Source organism: Piliocolobus tephrosceles, chromosome 3 (genome assembly GCF_002776525.5).
Source record: "Piliocolobus tephrosceles isolate RC106 chromosome 3, ASM277652v3, whole genome shotgun sequence".
NCBI lineage: Eukaryota > Metazoa > Chordata > Mammalia > Primates > Cercopithecidae > Piliocolobus > Piliocolobus tephrosceles.
The window spans coordinates 7,076,003-7,092,834 of NC_045436.1; the positions used below are offsets into that span (position 1 = coordinate 7,076,003).

Below are 16,832 nucleotides of genomic sequence, written 5' to 3' on the forward strand. Positions count from 1 at the left end.
GGGGCTGCAGGCGAGCTCCACAGGCAGATGGCTTTACCCACCCATGCTTAAAGTTCAAGACTTTTCTAAAAGAGGTGTTGACAAATCAGAACAACTAGGCATAGTTGTGATGCAAATTGACCAATTTGCAATGTAGATTACCCTAAAAACTAATTTAGTATATAAGAAAAATTAAGCTCTGTTGTTAAAGGAAGACATTATATCACATTTAGATATAGTAGATTCCCCACCAACATAATTATTTACTAATTTCATTCAACCAACAGAGCTTAATGGAAAAGCAGCTGGCAAAGTATTCACATTGATGGACCTCCTTTGACTGCTCCTTAATTTATCCAAGGCACATGCCTGTTAAATCCCAGAAATGATAGTCATATTTCAGACAGCCGGTTTCCAGCTTCATTAAAGGGCCACTCAAAAAAGAGAGGGTCACTGAACTTATCATGAAGAGCAACAGACAAAAATTGGCTCCAGTCACACCCTCATCTGCAAATACGTTACATATGAAGGCTGCAGGAAGGCCGTGCCTCTGTATGGATAGACACCATAACCAAACTTGCACTTTAAAATAGGGAGGTGGAAGAGGAACTGTTTTAAGATGAAAAGAGGCTATTTTCAACTTGTCACATTCAAGAAATGGCAAAGATAAATTCTGCCATTGAAAGGATACCAACACACCATGTGCAAAGGGATAATCATACTTCTTAAAATTGTGGGCTTAATTTCTCTACCCTTACATTAGACTGAATGAAAAGTCCCCAACATTTCATTTACTCCACTAGGTAATAAGGATCTCAGCATATAAGGAAAATTACTTCAAATCCTCATAAACATCTCACGAGCTGCCTTTCACTCTCCAGTTACCTGGCTTACTTTTGGGAAGAATGTGGCATCCTTATAATCTGGAACTTGAGATAATCTTTCTCTTCCTTGTTGATATCGTGAAATAGCTGACAACACATTATTTTGCACCTGGTTTCACTCTCAAATGCCTTGGATCTAAACTTTTCAATAAAAGGCTTCTGATGAACTTGGCAAGCAGAAGAAGCATTTTCCATCTTCATTTCTGGTTAAATTGTATATTCAGTCAATTGAGCTTTAAAACCTCCAATATACTAGGTTTTGGTGGAAATTAAGATCGTAGATGGTTTTTAAAAGATACAAATTAATGAGGTGTTCCAAATGGAAAAAAGATACTCTAGTATATCAGTAAAGGAACAAAATGTCAAGTTTCTAATGAAATAGTATAGTACAAATTTGACATATAACTTACTTGGCTTTTATTCAGATACCATGTCTCTCAATAAACTTTTTAAAAAACAACTATATTGGTTTAAGATGGGACATGTGGTTTCAGGAAGAAAAATGGAAACCACAGGCATGAATACATGCATATATTCGTATTTTAAGTTTCTGGCCTGGCATATAACTGTAACTAAAATTAATGGATTCAAAAATTTCCTTGAGATAACAATGATAATTTATAAGTTGTTTCCCTAAGACACAGAGCCACTACACAGTAAACTATTTTGAGACTTAAAAGAACTAGTTAGCAAACCACTAAGTTCACGGTGGGAAACAAACGCAAGGTACGGGGAAAGGAAGGAATCGGGTGTGCCAAGCCTGAAGAAATCAGGCAGATTTCAATGACATCTAACTCATCAAAAAACAATACAAATCCTCACAGTTTCTTATGTATTGTTCCAGTCGAGAAAAATCACAACGGGTTTAACTCTCCATTCTTTCTGAAACAGCTGCTTCTAATGCCAGTGGGCCTGCCTTCCAGTGGGCCCTGCAGGAGAAAACTTAATTTGTCAGGAGCTATTGGGACTCAAGTTAGACCACAGGAGGTAGACTGGAAAGAAATTCCTGCACAAGCAAACACCACAGTATAGAATTCGTGTATCGTATGACCCTAAACAAGCATGTGAAGCGTATTTCTTTGAAAGAACTCTAAATTCTCATCCTTATAGGCTACGTGTAAATTACTTCAGTGGGAAACGTATGTTAAATCCAGATGTATTCACCCACAAAGCAGTTATTTACATTCAGAATTGAGTCTCAGAAGGCCTAAAAAATGTTCCTTTTCTAAAGTATGGAAAAAAAAAAACCCTAACGTTTCCCAAAACAACACACCTGTCCCAGAAATTTACCTCTTAGTAGCACTGGTACTGCCATCTGATAAGAAACCACGCAGCTTTACTGATGACTATGCTGTTGTCTCTTTTTTGTGAGGATAAATTATGGCATGAACGATAGGGTGGAGAAAAAGGGAACTCAAGGCCTGATGTCAATAGTGAGAGCTGTTTATCCCTATACTTACTCCTACTGTTAAGGACAGAAACCGAAGCCTTGGGAAATTATTTAGTGGAAAATAAATCACCAGCATGATTGGAGATCACATATCCACATGGCCCTTGGGACTACGACTTTTCCTGACAGTTACGCAGCAAGTCAGGTGTAGAAGTCAGTGGGGAGTCTCACCCACTTCTTTGAGGATGTAATCGGTAATCTGAGTTGTAGATGTAATTCTAACGGGACTTTTGGAGACATCGTATGACTCGCCCAGGAAGGTGAAGGAGATAAGGAAGGAGGGACGCTATAAGGTTACATTTGTAACACACTTCACAAGAAGTTGGTAGAAGAGTCCAAATTAGTAACACCTTTGAGGCTCTATAGTATACAGACTGTAACAGTAGAAATGGAATTATTTGATAAAACCTTGGCATGCAGTATTTAAGGCTAAACTATGATAGAAACACAGAGTGAAACTTACTAAAGTTTCAAATTTAGGTCACTAAATTGGTTTTTGTTGGTTGATTACTCTCTCACTCAACAGGCTGTGGAGCACTGAGCCAAAGACAAATTTGGCTCAAAGTGCAGCTCTACCATTGCTCTCAATGCTGGCTGCAAGGAAGCAGAACCCCAAGCTCCATGTCCTTTTTTTGATGAAATTGGTATATGTAAAGAAAAGCAAATACGAAAGAATGATTTGAAGGACAGACAAATTGCAACATCAGAATAAACCTTATCTTTGTAGTAGTTTAAAAAATATTGAAACAGTAGAGAACACTGACAACCAAACAAAACAGGGCCTCCACCTTTTAGAAAGGTCACAGAAACCAGGCATGCATTTGTAGATAAGAGATTAAGTGACCTCTTCTTGTAAAAATTACAAGACTGAAGCCGGGCACGGTGGCTGAAGCCTGTAATCCCAGCACTTTGGAGGCCGAGACGGGCGGATGACGAGGTCAGGAGATCGCGACCATCCTGGCTAACACGGTGAAACCCTGTCTCTACTAAAAAATACAAAAAACTAGCCGGGCGAGGTGGCGGTGCCTGTAGTCCCAGCTACTCGGGAGACTGAGGCAGGAGAATGGTATAAACCTGGGAGGCGGAGCTTGCAGTGAGCTGAGATCCGGCCACTGCACTCCAGCCCGGGCAACAGAGCGAGACTCCGTCTCAAAAAAAAAAAAAAAAAAATTACAAGACTGAGGGGATTACAGAGGCTAAAGACTATATAAAACTGTTAACTGAAGAAACTAGACTAAAATGAGAAAAACAGTATTGAAAGGCCCCCAAAGGATATTGTTATCTCAACGGAAGAAACAGACACCTAAATCAGCTCGGTTCTCAGAACATGGGCGATACTCCTGAGCTCTGAAGGGGGCTTTCTATGACTCTCTCAGGGATCTCTGTCCCCTCTGTCCATCAAATTTCTTATTATTGAGAATCACTGGGACTTGCAGCGCAGGAGGGACCTCAAGAAGTTCTCGTTCTGCAAGCTTCACAGGAGGTTTTTCAGCCTGTCAATTTAGGAGACTTTTCCTTGGATTTCCAGGGCCAATCAAGTCAGTTTAGGAGAATCTCCCCCTCAACTCCATGCCTGCTGCCTCCTTGGTGACCCACTCTCCACTGTGAATGACAGATCACGAGGCATCTATGTCCAGACTATTCATGTGTCAGGAAGTAGAGGGGATTAGTTCTCCTTGTATCCAGCATGCACTCCTGTTTTTCTGGAATTAGCCTCGGCTAATTCCTCTGCCTAGAGACAAGATTTAGCAGGGAGGAATTAGTCACAGTCAGTTTGTTATGAATTTCAGTCCAGAGACTAGCATCAGCAACAAGAAGAAACATCTATAGGGTGTTTACTGCATGCCAGGCACTGTGCTAAGCGCTTTTCCACATGACCTGGCACATTTAATACCCTCAGGAACTCTACAAGGTAGTTACTGTTTTCATTCCCACTTTATAGATGAGGAAACTGAGGCACAGCAGGCTTAAGTAATTTCCCAAGATCATACAGACATGAAGTGACAGAGCTGGAACCAGGGGGGAATCCAGGATTATGGGTCTGAAATTTACTAATGTGGGAGGCCCTCTTTAAGAAAAACAATATCAAACTATAAATATGAAATTGGTATAAAAGGATGTAGAATGAGAAAAACCACAACAAAACATTATTTTTCAGTTAATACCACAAGTATCAGAGAAACCATATGCATTTTTTTTTTTTTTTTTTTGAGATGGAGTCTCGCTCTGTCACCAGGCTGGAGTGCAGTGGGGCAATCTCAGTTCACTGCAACCTCTGACTCCCTGGTTCAAGCTATTCTCCTGCCTCAGCCTCCTGAGCAGCTGGGATAACAGGCATGCACCACCATGCCCAGCTAATTTTTGTACTTTTAGTAGAGATAGGGTTTCACCACGTTAGCCAGGATGGTCCTGATCTCCTGACCTCATGATCTACCCGCCTTGGCCTCCCAAAGTGCTGGGATTACAGGCATGAGCAACTGTGCCTGGCCCCATATACATTTTTTCATTCAGTGCTTGCCATGGCTCTAATGAACATTTTTCCTATATTTTTGGGCTATAATTACTCTTTAATTGCCTCTTTATATGACAATGATTTTTGTAATATTTTCTATAGAGAGTATAGAAAGATAATGCAGTCTATATTCTGTGCGATAGTTTACTTTTCATTATTGATAAAACTATCAGTAGTAGTCCAATTGACTTCCAAATTTGTTACTGGTAATGTCATGTAAATTTGTGCCATTATTGTCAAGTTTGGAAAGGCTTTTTTTTCATTGTGTAATAAACTGATCTTAAATATGCTGAGTTGATAATACTCATTAACTATTTTATTGTGATGTCCGCATAGTAGAATATTTTGAGTTTTATGTTAACTTTGCAATGTCAGTATTTCATGTCACATAAACAAGACTTTCTGGTGCACTCATGTGATTCAGTGATACGCTGGGATGCGTAACACATGTGATTTCACACACCGTTGAACTTAATATTTGCAGTACTGCTACGGAGTTATACCCTACAAATACAGGAATTCTGATAAATACTCAAAGGAGAAATACTCATCTAAAAGGAAAAGCGATGGCATGTTTATAATTATATAAACTCTATTATCAAGTACACGCCTGGTAGGAGAAAACTTCTGCTTTAATTAGGCATTTTAGGTATCTGATGACATGAGGAATTTTCCAGACTAGCTTCTATTTCCATACATTTCAAACCTTATTTCTCCTCCAATACCTACTTGCTTCTGGTGCAAAGCTCCACAGGACAAAGTCATATCTTCATCTAATTACTCCCTGACCCTGTACTTTCGTGTCACTAGGTGAGTCAGTGGAAGGTAGGAAGATTCCTAGGTGGCTAGCAGTAACAACCAGAGAGAGAAGTGATTTCACACCTCATATGCATATCCCATTAAATCTAAACTCAATGTACCCCCAGATCAAATTCTCCTTATCGGAATTCTCACAATGCCCACAGCCACCCCAATGCCATCCTGCACGAGGAAAAGTGTGGTGAAAAGGAAGTTGGAGTCTGAAGAGTCAGAAGTCAGCTGATTTGCAAGTTTTATATTAACATATGACACCTGAACCCACGGTGTCCCCTTGTGGGATCTTAGGAGGGGCCAGTGCAAATGAGACCCTGACATTCATGCTTCACCAGCTTCACAGTAAACCTGTCTCTGGTAAGGTCAGGGACACTGGTAGTTGGGCGCAGGGTCGCCTTTCGTCACCACTACCAACCACTGACTGACGTGAAGCCAAATGCCTCCCAGAACAGCCATTTGTGGGCATGATGTAGTGTCCTATATCCACTGTTAACGGAAATTATCAACAAAATGCGACTGAAAATCTAAAAAGACATTTTTAGAATTACATGTTGTTTTATTTTGGATATGATGCTCAATTTGGGAAACACTGCAAAAGTGCCGAAGAATACTGAGTTTTGCAATTCAAGTGAAGCATTTATCAGAGCGGTCATTTTATTTTCAAATTTGTCACCTACTTTTTAACAATTAAAATACTATTCTTTCACCATTATCTGAGATAAGAATTAGAACACCAAGCCTAAGCTTGTCTGTATCAGTAAAAGTTTTGATCTTTCTCTCTTTCCGCCCCATATTGTTTCCGAAATACCTCCCCAGCTGTGTGCATTTCATTTTCAGTTTCTAATCTTCAGCATCCCAAAGCCCAGGAGCAACCCTGGTGTTTAACAGAGGATGCTGAGTACTGCATGTGTAAGTTTTGTCTGAGCAAACAAAGCCTGTCTTTGTGATCATTAATGATCTCATTTCCCAATGTACTGAGAATTAGAATAAAAACAAATAGCTGGTCTTTTGTAGTTTAAAGGAATTAGGATGTCCCCTAGGCTACATTTCCATTTGAATTGCCTAAAAGTACATGAAAATCAATGTAGCTCAATAAACAACTCTGTGCTTGAGACATTACTAGAAGAAAAATAGATCAATATCGTCCACCTTTCTTTCATCATAAAACCAGCGCTCGGCTGGCTATGGTGGCTCATGCTTATAATCCCAGCACCTTGGGAGGCTGAGGCGGGTGGATTGCTTGTGTCCTGGAGTGTGAGAACAGCCTGCCTGGGCAACATGAAGAAACCCCTTCTCTACAAAAATACAAAAAATTAGCCAGGTGTGGTGGCACACTCCTATGGTCCCAGCTATTCGGGAGGCTGAGGTGGGAGGATCACTTGGGCTCGGGAGGCAGAGACTGCAGTGAGCCATGCCTGTACCACTGTGGTCCAGCCTGGGCAACTGAGTGAGACCCTTCTCCAAAATAAAAAAGAAAAAAAAAAAAAGAAAATTAAAAAAAAACTAAAACCAACTCTCAAACCATTAACCCAAACATGCAAATATCTTGTTAAACAATATCCATTATGAGACTAGATTATATTTTATAATAATAAAATGGAAATGTCATTAACTCTTTAAATAAATTTCCTGGACAGGAGTTTTGTTCTGTTGTTCTTGTTTTTGAATGTTGGCACCCAAAACATTTTCTGGGTTGTACTTTGTCTCATTTATACTTCAAAACAAAATTAAAACTTGAATTTATTGAACATTATTTGCTAAATGCTTTACATTCTAGTATTCCATTTAATTCTAATAATCCCATGAAGTACATAATACTCACATTTCATATAAAACAGGTTAAATGACTTGCCCAAGGTCATTCAGTGGTACGGAAAGAATTCCAATTCCCAAAGCTTTTAAACATTACCGTATTCTGCTTCAAAATCCCATATATGTACTATTACAGCCATTTTACATTTGGGAAAAAACCCAACTGAGGCTGAGAACAGTTAAGATACAAGTTCAAGGACGGGCGCAGTGGCTCATGCCTGTAATCTCAGCACTTTGAGAGGCCAAAGTGGGCGGATCACCTGAGGTCAGGAGTTCGAGACCAGACTGGCCAACACGGTGAAACCCCATCTCTACTAAAAAAATACAAAAATTAGCTGGGTGTGGTGGCGGGCGCCTGTAACCCCAGCTACTTGGGAGGTGGAGGCAGGAGAATCACTTGAACCCAGGAGGCGGAGTTTGCAGTGAGCCGAGACCGTGCCATTGCACTCCAGCCTGGGTGACAGAGTGAGATTCCATCTCAAAAAACAAAACAAAACAAAACAAAACAAAACAAAACAAAACAAAACACCAGTTACAGTGAATAAATTGTAAAACCGACTTATAAACATTTCATTTAAAATGTCAAAGCCCATGCCTTTTTTATTTATGTTACCCTGAGTTTTGTAAGAAATCGTTCTTAGTATCACAGAAGAGATGTTCAATAATTGCTTACTGGACAAATAAATGAATTAATTAACAAATAAAAACTAAGCGAGGCATGCAAAGTAGAGCATCCCACAAAACGAACCCCAAGAGATCTGAAAAAGTGAAGATGGTTTCTTGCTATGTTTCAGTGCCACAGGAAAAGCAAAAACAAAAGTTAAATGACATAGAGATAAAAAGAGAACCTCATGTTTAAATCCAGTAGTTTTCCAAATAAAGCAGAAATTATCAACAGTGAAAAAATCCTAGAACTGCAAGAGACCTCGAGGGGTCCTTCAAATAGGGCTACTACACAAGAGACTTGATCTTTTAGGATAATGGATGGAGAGAAGTTAAAAAAAAACACTCCCATTCTAAAAACACTCCTTAAGCTAACAAAAAGAACTGACAAAACCTCCAGTGTTTCACACCTAAGTAATCATAGTATTAAGCTTTAACAATACTATGATTACTTGGGAGGTTCCCAAATTTCTTGAGTAGCTTGTTCCAGGATTTAAATATGCTTTCTGACCCGAGGTTCTTCATTATATCTAACAAACATTTATACAATATAAACCCATATTCTCCACTTCTGTCTCCTGGATAAATGGAAAATGCCAATCAGCCTCCAGAAGACAACTTGCCTGTCTACAGAGAGCTGAGCCTTCTTTCCCTTCACAACAATCCTCCATAGTAGATAACAATCAAATACATTATTCAATCATTTCCCTGCTGTGATCTCGATCTCATTTACAGCCTCCAATTCTCTGGGATACAAATGAATGACTTCTGGGGTAAATCTCTTCCACAAATACTAAAAAGAATAGCTCTTGTGAAAGTGATAGGTTAGCAGTTGTCAAAATTTGGTATTTAGTATTTATCATTGCCCAGGTAATTTACTTCGTATTACACTTAAAAGTGACTGATTCTGCCTATAACTATCTGTTCAGCAGAGCCTACCACTGCATTTGCACTGCATCTATGGCCAACTAACTGCATCTACAGGTCATACCCACAGGAGATTTTCCCTCTTTTTCTAAGCAAGAAGAAGCCCAATTTCTCTGACCTACCTCAACTCTCACATTACAGAACTGTTTAAGTTTTCCATAGAGATAGCCAGATAATATTCTTAGTATGTCAACTATTATTTAAAAAACATTTCATTACATTTAATATATTTTTAACTTGTCTCTGAATTCTCTAAATATTTTTCATCTTTCCTACCTTATGAAAAACAATGGCAGCACGTGAATAGAATCCTTTGAAGCTTATATGGAATGGTCACATATAAAAGAGAGTATTTCTATACTGGAGCATCTGTATCAGTGCTATTACTATTAAATCATTTTAGCAGTAAGTACTGGTGCTTATTTGCTGTTGTTTAATTATGTAACTTCTCTTTCTCTTTATTTATTAAAGGGTCTTATAATCATGAATGCCTCACGGGGAGGAAAGGAGAATATCTATTTTAATCACAATATTGCTAAAAGTAGATTTCTCCTTGTTTCATTTTCCATCTGCATGCATCACTAATCAAAGGGAAACCCAAGAAAGGAGGACTTGGGACGATGAACCTGCAGACGAATATGCCTACTTTGCTGAACACACGATTCATAATGAGAGGAAAATATGAATACTCTAACAAAAATATCAGAATGGAATCCTTTCAGGTAGATAGGGCGTTCAGTGAACACTTCACATTCATAACCTGTTTTACTCTCAAAATGCCTATGGTTTTATGAAAGCATGGACAGAGTTTATGAAGACAGTAAGATGACTAATGAAGAATGTCCTTTGCTTTCTAGTGGGAATTTTTGTTTGCTTCTGTTTACTTTCTCCTCCATTTCTCTTTCAATTAACCTCCCTGTTTGGTATTCAATGAGATGGCACATAATATGGAGAAAGAAAACAATCTTGCTGATTTATAAGCATTCTTTCATCAAGTGGCAGCTTCTTTCAGCCAGATACATAAGGGTTGAAATGGAGAGAAAATGCAAGAACAGTAACCATCCCAAGTGAGAAAACACACCAGTTTCCTGGGTGTTTAATCTGTGGCTCACAAATGGCCCCTTAGGGCCACTTAGGGCCCCAACCCCCCAACCAGGAAACTATGGTGGGCATATACACAGGTAGTAAGGAAACAGGGGAAAGGCAATTGGATCTTTGTATGCCAAAATCGGAAATAACTCATCTTATTAGTATAAAAGAGCAGAAAATGTTTTAAAGGTGCTCTGCATCTTTTAAAAGGTTCACATCTAAGATTTATTTTTAAATGAAGGTCCCTTATTTCCCACACTGCTACTCATATGGAGTATAAAAGCAACAGAATAAATGAAAATAATAGAAAATGGAATTGTGAAGAACTATTGCAGGGTTTATTAAATTGTAATACAAAGACCCACCGCTAACAAAAATCCTGTTTGTTCCTAAACAACTAGGAATTTGTTCAAGAACAGCTCATCTACAGGAAACTGTTATCCGTGTAATAATACCAAGGCCACTGAGAACAACACTAAAATGATCTGGTGAATAACTATTGGTTGGTAAGTTAAATCTGCCTATGGATAACTTTTTGGTACACTTCCTGGTTTTCAAAGCTATACACACGAGTTTGCTGTACTTCCTAAGATACATACAGTCAGACCATAACTTTTCTCCCTCAGCGAGACTCAATTCACTTCTTCTGATTGGGTATCGGGTCGTGGGGTCACAAAGAATGAGGGAATGTGATCAGAGGTATAGTTTTCCTGCCCTGCCTCTGTCATATAGGCATTCTGGCACCTGGGACATGGAGCTGTTTGGTTATAGAGGTATTGCACTGTCCCTTGTATGGCCACAAAAGGATACACAAATCCTGCTCATCAATTTTTTTCTGCCTTAATGTAGTTCACATGAACAACCTCCACCACTGCCCCACAAGGCCTCTCTTTGGGAGGGGAAAGCCACATCAGTGGGTACGAGCCCTGTGCAAGTGCTATGACTGTGGGCACCTGTTGTTGATTTCAGCAGAAACTATCCATGTTTCTCCAGCTGTAGGCAGGAAGCTCCAATTCAACAAGCGAAGCTCCAAGGATGCTGTGCAATTAAGAGCTAACAGCGGGTGTGATTCGCAGGATTTTGGCGGGCTGTCCCTTGGCTGGCATCTGGAAATGTGGATGTCCCCTACACTGATAAGGTTATGCTGTCCACACCCACTCTTCTCAGGAGAGTTGGGATTTTGGTGGTTGTGGCAGACAGAGGATACCTCCTAGGACAGCCCCAGTAAAAACCTTAGACTCTAAGTCAGGGAAGTCCAACCTTTAGGCTTCCCTGGGCCACCACGGAAGAATAAAAATCGTCTTGGACCACACATAACATACATTAACACTAACAATAGCGGATGAGCTAAAAAATTGCAAAAAAAATCTCTGTTTTAAGAAGGTTTATAAATTTGTGTTGGGCCTCATTCAAAGCTGTCCTGGGCTGCATACGGCCCACAGGCCACAGGCTGGAGAAGTTTGCTCTAAGTCTCGAACAGGCTTCCCTGGGCAGAAATACTGCACACGTTGTGGATTCATTTCCCTGCTGGGAAAAGGAGCATGCTACACGTGACCTCTCCCGGTGGGAGAGAAGGAAGGTGGGAAGGCTGTGCATGGATTTCTGCAGGTCTCTTTTTCTTTCTGGTTGTGACACGTTACAGCCATGATACAACTACCTCTGGGTTCTGAGTTCTTCTTGAAGATCACCAGCGTGGGGGTGTGGTGAGACCCTTGAAACAGATGTCAAGGATGGCAATAAGACTAGAAAAAACCTTCCACGAAGTTTATAACGACACACTTGTGACAATTTATAAGACGTATGTGATTTCAATTTTCCCATGACAAAGTTCCTGGCTACCCAAAAAAGCAAAAAAGCGAAGTACATAATACTTACAGATACATCAGAAGAAGAAATCTTTAAAAGATATTGACACTCCCCACAACAGATTTATCAACTTTCACCCTAGGAATGTAAAACAATGTGGAGAAATACTGTACCACCAATTCTGAAATTTTGGTAGGACTGTGCCATTTATAACTAATATTGTATACTTTCACTGAAGTGATGTAGAAATTTATTACATACTTTTGTTGTATTTTTAATATTAGACATTTTAATTTTAGTGACAAATGGTAAAAGCAATGCCGCTGAGTATCCTGAAAATATGATATATATATTTTGGATACTTTTGTATCTACGCTAAATATTGTTTATGGACTAGCGTTTTGATCTGAAACATCTATCTGATGGTTTTATTTAACCTACAGATGTTCACATATGTCATCACATATGAAAAAGTGTTAACCATATAGGTTTGTTTAAAAGCAGCGAGATTTGTGCATTTTATTCTACTTTATTTCTCATGATACCACAAAACGAAGTCATAAAAAGTCAAACCTCTTTTGTAGAGACTCAAGATATGGGCAAGTATAATTCTGGAAACTACAGCAGCCAATAAGGTCATATATTTGAAAAAAATTTTAAGAATTTTTTTCTAAAGTGGAAAATCTGCTATTAAGAAATGCAATGACAAGATGGAACATCAAGAAGCAAGATCTGATAAAACTTCACTTATAAACAAATCATTGTCTGTTTTATGTGAGTCCATTTATGTGGCCATCCCCAAAACCAATGAATAGAAGTTTAAACCTCATACTTGTGACAGCTGTTCTAAAAAGAACTGAATTGCCATCCTAAAATGACAACCATATTTAAAAATTAACTTCGTGTTAAGAAAGACAAGTAAAAAATAATGCAAAGAACAGGCTTTTTCCAAGTTGAAAACAGCCGACCATGGGGGCTCTTCTCTGGGAGGAGGGAGACAGATAGACACAGACGTGCAGTGACCCTACCGATAGTGCAGTGCTCTCCATTCCAGCCCTGGCTGCATTCACACTTGCCGTCCTTGCAGGTTCCATGCTCGGCACAGCGGGGATGGCAGGCTCTCTGATTACACGCTGGGCCCGTCCAGCCTTCTTCACAGCGACACGTCCCCCCCATGCAAACGCCGTGTGAGCCACAGTCCACAGAACATATTTCTGTGTGGGAGGAAGAGGAAGCAAAACAGGAGAGAAGGGTAGCGGGAGGGAGAAGGGGAATTAATAAGCAGCGCTCCATCTTCCACTCACATTTGTTCAAGTGAAACACAGAATCATCAAAAAGAAATCAAAAGTATTTGTTTGTTTATTTATTTATTTATTTATTTATTTTTGAGAGGGAGTCTCGCTCTGCCGCCCAGGCTGGAGTGCAGTGGCCGGATCTCAGCTCACTGCAAGCTCCGCCTCCCGGATTTACGCCATTCTCCTGCCTCAGCCTCCCGAGTAGCTGGGACTACAGGCGCTGCCACCATGCCCGGCTAATTTTTTGTATTTTTTAGTAGAGATGGGGTTTCACCATGTTAGCCAGGATGGTCTCGATCTCCCGACCTCGTGATCCGCCCGTCTCAGCCCCTCAAAGTGCTGGGATTACAGGCTTGAGCCACTGCGCCCGGCCAAAAAGAAATCAAAAGTATTTGTATGCTAAATAATTTCAGCACTGACTACTAGGAAATTATCAATGGTGGAACTCTACATCTTTATTCATCATTTAATTTTACCTGCTGCTCTAATCATGCATAAAATACACATGACAATTGCTAGAAATAATTTCTTTATATATATAATACTTTATATAGAAAACATTACATATATAGAGAGTAGTCATATTTATATACATCTATCACCAAGAAAACAGGTCCCCATATCCCCACCCCCAAATTAATGAAATATTTCAGCACCTCAGGTATCTAACAGGACTTGGGTTTCATACATATGGTAAGAATTTGAAGGGTTATTTCTAATGCCACATTTAAATGTTTTAAATATTCAAAAACTTTCACTAAGAGGAATCTACTTTGGTAAGTAAATTAGCTTGCTTCTGACACAGACATGTATGTAAAAGGAAACTGTTTTTCCTATTCAGTAAATTTGTACTGTTGACAGATACAAATTTCTTAGTCCACAGTACAAAACCAGTTTAATAATACATATAATTGACTCTCCTTTGAAAAACAAAGTTTTTCAATTCCTAGAATTACTGAAAAGAGCACAAGTTACCACATGACTTCAAATGTTATACCAGGTTAACTCTTTAAAAAGAATTCAGATGTGTAAGAAAAATTTTTTAAGCTCTCTTAAAAGCTTTCTTTAACTAGTTCCAATTGAGAGACAGGGAGAGGGAAAGGTAAAAGAAACTTTGAAGGTTATTTCATTTTTACTCTTTACATATAAGGTTAAAGTTAGCTATAGTTTTTTGGGGTAACACCCCTGAAATTCTAAGACTGTTGATTAGTTTTCGTTTTCTTGCAAAAATAAAGCACTGAACAATAAAAACGTAAAATCATTTCTAACAAACAGAAAATGTACTAAACCTTTTTTTTGGTTAAAAAATAGTAGCTGTTTATGCAGTCACATGTTCTGTTTTTCCCATTCATTCCCCAAATAACATTTCTCAGACACGTGATTCTCTATCTCACAGGCTAACTTTAAACACCTTATCAAGGCACCATGAGAGTTGTAATATTTTTTATAAACACCACCCAGGATTATTAACTGGAAGAGGGTAGCACACAGGTTTTTTCAGGCAATATTTTCTATCTCGTTTGAATTAAATTTTTGATTAAGAGATCCAAGATAGTTTGATTAACTTCAGAGCAACATAATATCAACCCAGCTCCAGAGCGAGAGGTTTCTTTCTGAGGTAACCCTTTTTATTCAATCTAATCAATTTTTCATTAGGGTGATGGTGTTTATCAGCATTTAGCACACTAGCTTTGAGCAAGGTGCGTCAATCTTTGTAATGAACTTATTAATTAGAGTTAATTTAATTGAAGTGGAATTGAAGGACTAATTAATGAACAAACTGCTGATGAAGATAGAGGAAAGCCCTGTTGCTTTCAAACCTATAAACTTGCAGATGGAAATAATTCATTTATTCTCTTTTAGCAGCTTAACCAAATGTTTCTTCCAGTGTAAAGTCTACTCTCTTATTGAATTTAGATATGTGAAGGTCATTTCCACAACAACAGAAGAGGTAGTGAGTAAAGTGTTTTCCTCTAGGATTCACTTAGAAATTCAGAATTATACTGCTTGTAAACTTTAAGCCACAAATGTAAAATAACAGTGCTTTTATAAGCTTTAAGGCCGGGCGCGGTGGCTCAAGCCTGTAATCCCAGCACTTTGGGAGGCCGAGACGGGCGGATCACGAGGTCAGGAGATCGAGACCATCCTGGCTAACACGGTGAAACCCCGTCTCTACTAAAAAAATACAAAAAACTAGCCGGGCGAGGTGGCAGGCGCCTGTAGTCCCAGCTACTCGGGAGGCTGAGGCAGGAGAATGGCGTAAACCCGGGAGGCGGAGCTTGCAGTGAGCTGAGATTCGGCCACTGCACGCCAGCTGGGCGACAGAGCAAGACTCCGTCTCAAAAACAAACAAACAAAAAAAAAGCTTTAAATGAGAACTGTGCAATAACCAGATAAATTTGAGGCACACAAGACCAGATATTTTCACAGCATGACTGGAAGCATATTTGAGATCTTTACTATTAATTCTAAGTAAGTTTTCTGTCTTTCTGCAGCTAATAGCAAAGTTTCATAAAGTTTTTTTCTATACTTATTGTAATTACTTTCTTCAAAAATGGAGTATTGTATTCATTATGCTACTCTATTTATCGAGAGTTGAATACATGTGAAGTTTCTTTTTTGCGTTGAGGATATCAAGATGAATAGGATAAAGATCTCTGTTCTCTATGACTAAACAGTCATTTAGTACACAGGTAAAATTAGATTTTCAACTACCAAAATAATTACAGCAGCATGAAAAAAATTCAGTCTAAACACGTAAAAGAATGGTATGTGATTTTTGGCAGCCAATTTAATCTTTTAATTAACATTTATATGTATATTTTCCAATTCATAGCAGTATCATTTTATTTAGAGGGCTGAATTAACTTTTAAGTTACTTAGTCTCAGTTACAAACTACCCTTTATAAAATAATTCAGGTAATACACTATAATAACTTTACATGAAAAAAGGGGCTATTGTGCTTGTTCCTTTCCGACTTGGATAATTGTAGGAAGCAAATCTGAATGACAGTATTTCAAGCAAGTATTATTCTACAGCTAGTCTTAATATGCCGTTTTACTGAAGGAGGCATAAGAGACCTGAACCAAGTAGCTTCACTATAGAAGTAATTATCTCTATAACATTTAATTGGATATTTTTTGTGGAAAGGGTTTTTTAGTATAGGTAAAAACTCAACAGAAAACACTAAATGCTTATTTTATATGTAAATTATATGTAATTACAAAATATATTTTACGAATAGAGGACAAAACAAGTTAACGTGTTATTTAAAATAATACCACTCACTCATGCTGGATAAGTGTTGGTTGGTGGTAATATCCCTAAAACTCTTTAATAAGACATTCCAGGCTCTCTCTAATCCAGATCCCAATTTGTGTTTTTACTCTTATTTATTCTATACATGTTATTTGCTCTAGCAGATGTGAATTTTCTCACCAAAGTTTCTGGTTCCTCAAGTGAGCCAGAGGTGTATGGGCCAAAAGACGAGGGAGAGTGAATAAAACAGGAAGGAGGGGAAGAAGAGAAGGAGGGAAGGAGGGAAGGAGGGAGGGAGGAAGGAAGGAAGGAAGGAAGGAAGGAAGGAAGGAAGGAAGGAAGG

General features: G+C 38.8%; 1 protein-coding gene across 2 annotated transcripts in view; it reads right to left on the minus strand.

Moving 5' to 3' along the window:
• The window catches only part of TENM3 (teneurin transmembrane protein 3), a 470,182-nt gene that overhangs the window by 95,065 nt on the left and 358,285 nt on the right, over positions 1-16,832 (minus strand). For both annotated transcript variants that reach the window (XM_023221030.1, XM_031935298.1), the window contains exon 11: positions 12,964-13,149. In XM_023221030.1, the coding sequence (XP_023076798.1) occupies positions 12,964-13,149 (186 nt within the window). The remainder of the gene's footprint in view (positions 1-12,963; positions 13,150-16,832) is intronic.